Source organism: Vigna unguiculata, unplaced genomic scaffold (assembly GCF_004118075.2).
Source record: "Vigna unguiculata cultivar IT97K-499-35 unplaced genomic scaffold, ASM411807v1 contig_536, whole genome shotgun sequence".
Lineage (NCBI taxonomy): Eukaryota > Viridiplantae > Streptophyta > Magnoliopsida > Fabales > Fabaceae > Vigna > Vigna unguiculata.
Genome location: NW_021011253.1, coordinates 1531 through 11300, shown reverse-complemented (window position 1 = coordinate 11300; position 9770 = coordinate 1531). Strand labels below are relative to the sequence as shown.

At 32.9% G+C, this 9770-nt stretch overlaps 1 protein-coding gene across 1 annotated transcript; it reads right to left on the bottom strand.

Moving 5' to 3' along the window:
• Nucleotides 1-7212: 7212 nt before the first annotated feature.
• On the bottom strand, nt 7213-8710 carry LOC114172387. The gene is made up of 4 exons (XM_028056875.1): nt 8628-8710; nt 8288-8548; nt 7824-8195; nt 7213-7387 (listed from the first exon to the last, which is right to left on the bottom strand). Exons 1-4 carry the CDS (start codon nt 8708-8710, stop codon nt 7213-7215), a joined length of 891 nt encoding a protein of 296 aa, XP_027912676.1.
• Nucleotides 8711-9770: the final 1060 nt, after the last annotated feature.

Sequence of the window (9770 nt, the reverse complement as noted above, 5' to 3'; positions counted from 1 at the left end):
CCTCATGCTACTGCATCATCGATGTGCTTTGCTGCGTCATGGCAGCCACCATCGCCTCTATTGCCCTGGTGATATCGGGCAAGTCAACCTAGGACGATTGCGAAGTCCTACGAGGAGATGCCATAGTTCACTGGCACACAAAGAATCACTTGGTTAGGCTCGAATAAGGTAAGAATTTAACTAAGAACACTCAGAAGGCACAGAGAAAGCTAAGCGGACATCCAAGTCCACAGACCTAAGGAATGATCACTCTAATACCATAAATGTAATGTCCCATTTAATTATTAAGCGAAATTAAAGGACACGTCACACAAAATAGTAATGTAGAGTAGTCCTGGGGTCCTAAACACAACCCGTACAAACTGGGCACACCACGATGCCAACGGAAACCAAATAAAAGTCTAACAAAATGAGAGTAGAATAGTAAGGCATAGAGCAATACATGGGCCGTAGCCCTAAAGAAAACCCATGAAGAAAGAAACATAAAGTCCAGCCCAGATGACTAAGCAGCGGAATCGTCATTTCCTTGCTGACCACGGGAACCTCGCCCATCTGCTCCCATCAATTAAATTGATGATCATCGCAAGAAAGAAGAGCCACAAACAAGACAACCATACAACAAACAGGGTAAGCTAGAGCCAACAACATTTTCATCATACAGACAAATATAATTTCACCATCCAATATCCATACAACAACCAAGCATGTTATGACTTTTCAATCGATACACTACGACTCGACTCGACTCATCCAGATACGTATAACCTGGTCGGATTCAGCGGATCTTGCACTTGTGGTGGATACCTCTGCTCACCCCCGAGCTGCTCACCCCCGAGCTGTGTGTTACAAGTGTTACGATGGATCAATTTGCCCTCACCACAAGGTTAGCCCTTAGTGAATTTCAGGCCTCCTGCTACTCTCACCACAAGAGTCAGTCCGCTCTAGGTGAGACTAACTGACTCCTTAGAGTGTCAGGATGCAACCTTACCTTGAATCCTTACCTAGTTATACAGATGGGGCACCACCATGGACACCCACTAATAGGGGCCATGGAATTACGTCCCGACCACTGAAGCGCAACCCTGGAGGCCTCACCTAGAGACTCCAAGGAATTACACACTGACACGGACCCAACAATCATAAATCAACAATAAGAGAATACCAATCTTGCTTACAATTCCATGTCAACCTCTAAAAATAACACCTCATTCGTATCACATGTTGAACCCATACCACTGGTCATTACCACCCCATGAGTATAGGCCCTCATCTCACATCAATACCATGTCCCATTAATTCCATCTCACTCATTAATTTCACATGCCAAGCTTCCACGATATCCATCATTCCATTCATGAATTATGTCACACATACATGGCAATCCATTATATATATATATATATATATATATTATATATATATATATATATATATATATATATATATATATATATATATATCTCAACATATCAAGCATACCCAAACAATAACAAATCATCCAAGGACAACCAAGCAACCAAACCACGCACTGTCTCGCCCAATCCCTCGCTCAGGCTGAAGGGTCTCGCTCAGGCGAGACAGTCTCGCTCAAGCGAGCCCCCTTCGCCTAGGCGGGGGCTAAAAAAGGAAACAGGAACCAACGCAGGATCTCGCTTAGGCGAGACCCCTCTCTCCTGGGCGAGTGGTTCGTTCACTCAAAATAATGAGCTGGTCGCGTGGGCGACCTTTCGCGAAAAAGGATTTGGGCGAGCCTCCGCCAAACTCGCTTAGGCGAGTCCGACTCAACTGGGCGAGATTATCAGTTCTCGCCCTGGTCTCACCTACAGCAGATGTATCTTTCAACCCCAGCCAATCACATAAAGCATTTCACGTCCCAAGAACAATGATTAACCCATACAAACAATTCGCAAGTTCAAGAACAGGCATAAAAACACAACTTAAACTCGAACCCTAACTTCCCGTACCTGGAAATGTTAGCTAAGGCTTTGATACTCGAACAGTGAGGGACAATAGCTCACGGGACAGTTTCGCGAGCTGAAAAATAGTGGGACAAGTTCCAAAAACGTGTTCATTAGAAAGCTCTAACTGAGAACATACGAAAGAACCAAAATGAACATATAGCTTGAGTTGGGACGAACTTACATGGAATGAAAGATGAGGCTAAGCTTGCTAAGCTATGACGACTCCAAACCCTAGCAGAGGATGACGACAACTGCTCTAAGAGATGTGTGGGATCTGTTTTACGAAGAGTAGTTACAAGTTAGGGTTTTGGGGTATCTTAGGTCAGAAATTGAATTGGGCCAACCCCATTTAGGCCCAAAAGATTGGGCAGCCTCTACAATAAGATGGGCAGAAATAATTGGGCCTTACACCAGAGGTGTGAATTTATGTTGTCTTTCTAATAACTCTAAACTATCATATACATATTTTCCTACCTTTCTTTTTCTATTTCTTAGGAAATCTTTTTAAATCTCTTGTATATAAGCATATTCACCCACGTAACAATATATCTTTTCAATAAATCCATTTATAAAATAATCATCATTTGTAACTCATTATAGTGCAATAATTACTTTATATATCCTTCAAAATAATCTCTTATCTTTCATATTCTAAAACATATTTTAAATAAAATAAATCTTTAAAATAATAAACCATTACGTTTCCTATAATAACTTTCTAAATAAATACTTTTTAAATAATAATGGTCACTTAAAAATATGTACTAAATTCTTTAGGCTTTTGGATTGCCCACACTTTTTAGGCTAGTTTAGATATCTTAGTTTTGTATATATATTACTTTATATTTTAATAAAATTAAATTGTAGAAGCTAAATATGTACTAAATTATAACAATAAAAACTTTATAAATTGAAACCTTACTACAAACTAGTATTTATCAAGAAATGCGTGTTATTTAAGCTCAAAATATTAACAAATTCAGCTTAAGTTAGCCTAAAAAAACCCCTCCTAAATTTTTTGTTACAATATATTTAAGTAATTATATTTTCTTATAAAAAAATCTAGGCATGTTAAAATTCATTATTTTAGTATATCAAATTAAAAGATGAGGATATAAAAAATTTGTTTTAGAATACTAAAACAAATTTTATTGAATATCACATTCAATATGTTGATTATCTAATTTTACCTTTCTAAAATTTGATAACAATATACAACAAACTCCTTCACCCTCTTCTCTATTTGCTCGCTCTAGAGCCTTTTCAATCTTTTCCCTTCTTCTCTCTATTTTCTACTACTTTTGACGTGGATTATCGTTCTCATCTTTTTTCTCTTGTGAAGATAGAGAACACAAAATGGTGATGAAGAGCAAGAGTAAGAAAACCCAATCCTTGTTCTTTAATATCAGTAGTGTGCAATGATTTTAATTGTTTATTTTTTTATTATTGTTGTGAACTTTTTGGGTTGCAGAGAGTAAGAGTAAGAGGGTTTCGTTGAAGAAGAAGTACAAGGTGATACGGAAGGTGAAAGAGCATAATAGAAAAAAAGCGAAGAAGCGAAGAAGCTTAGGCTGAGTGGGAAAAATAAGGTGAGAAGGATCCTGGTATTCCCAACAATTGGCCTTTTAAGGAACAGGAACTCAAAGCCCTTGAAGCTCGAAGGACGAAGGCCATTGAGGAATTGGAGCAAAAGAAAGCCGAACGCAAGGAGAGGGTAATGGTTTTATCATTATTCAACTCCCATTTCATGAATTATTTCTATCGTTGGTTGATTATGTTTATTATGATTTGTTATGTTACATGATCAGCTAAATGAATGAATAAATAAAAATGTTGGTAGAAGTTTTATGTAAATTTTGTTCCTCTAAAAGTTCTTCATGGACAGGAAGAAGATATATGATAGAAGATAATGAGGGTGCTTGACTGTTGGTATATTAAAATGATTTTGTATTATTGTATCAGTGAAGATTGACTGTTGCTAGGAAGAAAATAGTCCTTATGATTTCTGTTTTTGTATTATTGTATCAGGCTCGTAAAAGGAAATTGGCTTGTTAGAGGAGGAAGATGACTCTAAGTTGCTAGAGGATTCTAATAAAAATACTAATGATTTTGGTAATGTTGTTGTCGCAACCTAAATTGTGACGGAATGACGAACTAAAAAAAGAAAGGATTGGAAAAGAGATTAAAAGTCGCCACCATAGTTTATTCTGGAAAACCATAAGAATAAAATAAAGTCTACGAAAACCAAATTTAGGGTCCGAGAGTCGGTTACGCGTAGGGAAGGTATTAGCACCCTACAGCGCCCACCCAAGGCAGTACCTTTAATTAAATTTGTAAAAGAGATGTGTTTATTTAAATATTTATTTTTCCCATAAATAAGAAAATATTGAACAAAAATCATTTTTTGAGTGAAAGGGACCCCCGACAAGGGTTAAAACCTTGGTCCTACATATTCTCATAAAAATGAGAAATCAGGGCTACGTAATTCTTTATAAAACTATTGAGAATGATTTGGAAACCTTTTGATTTTGGAAAGTGAACCTGACAAGGACTTGCCCTGCTCCTACGTATCTCCATTCACAATGGAGAATCAAGGATCACGTAGTTCTTGATAAAACTTGATTAAAATATTTAATTCTTATTGTTGTCTTTTGACATTTTTGAAAATAAGTGTCATGCGACGCGTGCGCCCAGGTTGACACCAAAATATTTCTTTGATTTTTATATTTTTAAAAGGAGTGTCGTGCGATGCGAGCAGTCGAGTAGACACCAAAATCATTTTAATAATCTTGTATTTGAAAAAGGAGTGTCGTGCGCAAGCGGTCCATTAGAAACCAAAATCATTTTAATAATTTTGTATTTTAAAAGAAGTGTCGTGCGACGCGGGACGGTCGATTAAACACCAAAATTATTTTTTTATAATTGTTGTATTTTAAAAGAAGTATCGTGCCGACGCGAGCGGTCGATTAGACATTAAAACTATTTTTTATAATTCTGTTTTTGAAAAGAAGTATCGTGCGATGCGAACGGTCGATTAGACACTAAAGAAAAAATAAATAAAATAATTTCAAATTTTATTTATTCTTATTTTTATTAATTTTGAAAATTATTTTAATTTTTATTTCAATTTAAAATATTTTTTATTATTTTTGAAAATGATATGATGAGATGTGATATTTAATAAAATAAAAAGGTAAAATTGAAAATAGAAATGAAAGTGCATAAGTAAATATATGGGTGCAATGAGAAAAACTCCACACATAGGAATGAGGTGCACATAGAAGAAATACATGGTGCATAAAGTAAACACATCCTAGCCTAAAAAAGGAAATTAAAGAGTGGGGTGTGTGCTTAGTGAAAACGCGTGTACATAAGGTGAAATAAAACTAAATGTACCGGGTGTGGTGTTGTTACATTTTGGAGTGCATCAAGTAAAGAAAATAAAAACAAATGGTCCAATTATAAAACATATTTGCATAGGTGTGTGAATTAAGTTATGGGGGTGCACGAAGAATTAAAGAATATGCCCAATACCCTAAACCTAAATCAAACTATTCTTCCAGAAAGCACATCACCTAAAACATATTATAAATCAGTTTTGATTGTGTTTTATTAACTCAAAGTTGGAGATGAAAATAATATTACCAAATAACGAAACTGAGCAAAAATGTGTAACCTGCTATGCGCAAAACTTTTTCGTTCCCTTGTGTTTGTTCTTTAATTATCGTTGCCACTGAATTGTCTGATATACACCTTTGAATCTTTTTTCTGGGTTATGGCTCTCAATTGAATTGAAATGGAGATGAGTAAATTAATGTTGATATGAGGATGAACTTTTATGGACGAAAATGTGAGAAGATTCTATTATAGTGAATCTTCTCCTTTTCTCCCCTCAAAATGGCATTTCCTCCCTCTATATTAACGTGTTCTTTAAAAACTGATGGAAGTTACTGCTATCAAAACATCAATTGTTCCCTTCCATTAATCAAAACTGTTTTCCCCCTTTTTTTAATTTTTAAATTTTAATTAATTAAATAAAGAAAACGTAAAAACAAATGAATTTATTTTAATTCAATCTTTAATTTGAAAACAAAATCTCTTTTTTTTTATTATTATTTAAAAATAAAATAAAAAATAAAATAAAATAAAAATTTAAAGAATAACTTTTTTAATCAATTTTATTATTTTTTATGACAATTTATTACCACTTATTTTTTTGGATATTTGGAAATTAATTTTTTTAATAACCTGGACGAATTGGGTATTGACAGCTGCAAAGACCAGAGATGTGCATTTATGTTGTCTTTCTAATAACTCTAAAATATCATATATATATTTTCCTACCTTTCTTTTTCTATTTCTTAGGAAATCTTTTTAAATCTCGTGTATATAACCATATTCCCATATTCACCCACGTAACAATATATCTTTTCAATAAATCCATTTAACAAATAATCATCATTTATAACTCATTTATAGTGCAATAATTACTTTATATATCCTGCAAAATAATCTCTTATCTTTCATATTCTAAAACATCATTTAAATAAAATAAATCTTTTAAAATAATAAACCATTACGTTTCTTATAATAACTTTCTAAATAATGCTTTTTAAATAATTAATGGTCACTTAAAAATATTTAACACCTTTTAACAATATCTCATAATATTTAACGACATATATCTAATATATTTTTAATTAAATAAATTTTAAACCATTTTGTCTTTTACCTTAAATATTTATTTAATCTCATTTATTTGTTTGTATAATTATTATAATTTTTTGAATCTCATATTCTCTTAACAAATAAATTTTTCGTCCTAAAAAATGAAATTTCTAGAATGCATTTTATACAAAATACAAAATATTTTAAAACTGTACAAAATAAAATTAATATTTTAAAACATGAATTTGATCATATAAAATCATATTATTAGTATCTATATATAAATATTTATACAATTGTATAATTAGTTATTAAATTAAATAATTAGTTATTGTAATATATATATATATATATATAATTTATACATAATTTTATTTATTAATTTAATCACCATTAGTAATCATATTATTTAATAATATTATGAATGAAAAAATAAAAATAATCGAAACTTCCTAAAATTTCCAAATAATATATAATATTATTCAGTATATATAGTTATCATCCATAACATTAAATATATGCTATAAACATAACAGAAACATATTCGTATATATTTATATATTTATTATGTACATATAATGGATCATGCTTCTACTAATATACGCCGAAATAGAAGATACATAAGAATTTCAGTCATTGATCCACTTGGCCATGAAGCCTTACGCTTTTTGATGTATGTTTGAACTTCTTGATCATTAAGGGTATCTTCCATTGAGCTGGCAGCCCATGAAACTTTACCTCTTGCCCTTATTGTACCACTGTAAGAAATAAAAACATAAACAATTTAAATAGTGAACTCAATCATCAAGGGACTCTTGTCTAGGTTCTTCTCTTGTTTCTTCTTCATCTGTTAAACTTGCATCAATGGTTGTTCCAGGTACATCGTCCCTAAACCAAATATTTTCATCTTCATTAACAGTAAATTGATCAAACATTGGACTTCTTAATTAATCATCCAAGTGCTTTTCCACATCTTCATTCTCTAGATCACCATATATATCAAACAAATCTCTAAGGGTGGTGTTAGTAACAACATGCCAATCATCATTTGGGTCCTTTGTATAATACACTTGCTTTACTTGAGATGCAAATACAAAAGGATCATTTTCATATATCAACCTCCGAAAATTTATAAGTACCAATCCAAAACCATCTTGTTTAATTTGAAACCAATGACATTTGAACAATACAAACTTGAAATGTTCGTAGTAATCCAATTCAATTATGTCTTTCAAAACTCCATAGTAGGTAACATTTTCTACCAACGGATTTTCATCTTTCTTGTTTCTAAACTTGACTGTAGATGAAACAACCATAACCCCTGAATTTTGTGTTTTTCTTTCACGACTTTCAATGACAAACTTGTAGCCATTTATTGCATATGCAGAAAATCTTCTCGCAACTGTATTTGGCCCTTTAGACAACCATTTAACATCTTCACTAACATCTAAATTCCTTACTCGATCTTCAAACCATTCATGAAAAGTAAGACATTGATCTTTAGCCTTATTCCATTTTCTTGTTGAACCTTGACGATTGTGACTGAAAACAAATTCTTCATGTTGCCTACATAAAAAATTGAATATGCTATATATGTTAAGTAAACTATAATAAAGTGTAGTAATAATATGTATTCTCGAGTATGCATATCTTCTTACTTGAGAAATGGTTTGATAGCTTCCGAATTGAATAACACATATCGATGAGCTTGCTCCCATGTAAGAGGATCCAAACTTGTCATGACTCCATCTCCTACAGGACCATCTAAACTCCTTGTTGGTTTATTGAATTTTGTTTGGATATCGTCATCTAAGTACCTTGAACAAAATGTCAAACATTCATCTGCTATATAGCCTTCTGCAATAGAACCCTCTGGATAACGTCTATTATGCACACAGTTCTTTAACTTAAGAAGAAACCTATAAGCATAAAAGTATAAAACTTAAGTACAAATATAAGAAGAAACCTACAAAACCACAAAACTATAAATCAAATTACCTCTCAATTGGATACATCCAACGGTAATGCACGGGTCCTGTAATTCTAGCTTCGTATGCTAAATGTATTGATAGATGAACCATTATAACAAAAAAAGATGGAGGGAAAATTCTTTCCAATTCGCAAAGAATCAATGCAATTTCAACATCCAAACATTCAAATAATTCAACATTGATAACTTTGGAGCATAAAATCTTGAAGAATGAGCTTAACTTAATTAAAACTCTTGCGACTTCTTTTGGTAAATCTCTTCGTACTGCTATTTTAAGTAAGTCTTGCATCAGAATATGAAAATCATGACTTTTAAGTCCAAGAAGTTTTTGCTGCTCAAGTTGAACACAATTAGAAATATTAGACCCATAATTTCTAGAAGCTTTACTCCTTTCAAGATGCCACAAAAGATATCCTTTTCTTTTGATGAAAGAGTAAATCGTGCAGGTGGTAACAATTATTTATTTGGTTCTATTTCTATTGGGTGAATGTCCTGCCTTATACCCATCTTTACCAAGTCAAGGCGAGCTTTGATATAATCCTTTGATCTCCTATCTACATTCAATAGTGTTCCAATTACATTTTCACAAATGTTCTTTTCGATGTGCATTACATCGAGGTTGTGACGGTGCAAATTAGTATCCCATATGGCAACTAAATAATATACTTTTTTTGGTCCATGGATCAACATTATTTCTTTTCCTCTTTGAGGATTTCCAAATAAATTCTCTCTTTCGCCAATTTTTTCCAATATAGTAGAACCTATAATGGAACTGGAGCAACTCTAAATTCTCATAGCCATCAAAACCCTTCTTATTTTTCCGCCATTTGTGATTGGAGTCCAAAAATCTACGATGACCCATGTAACACATCTTTTTACTTTTTGGCAAGTACTTGGACCATGTATCATAGTTACACAAGGCACGCCAACTTTCCACTAGTACGCCAACCTGATAGCATAGCATAGGCAGGGAAATCACTCACAGTCCAAAGTAATGCAGCTCGAACATTAAAATTGCTTACTAGAGGCATATAGGTTCAAATCCTTTCTCCCATAACTCCTTTAGCTCATCACTAGAGGTTTTAATAGACATCTATGCTACTTTTAGGGGAAGAAGGACCTGAAATAAGTAAAGATAACATCAAATAAGG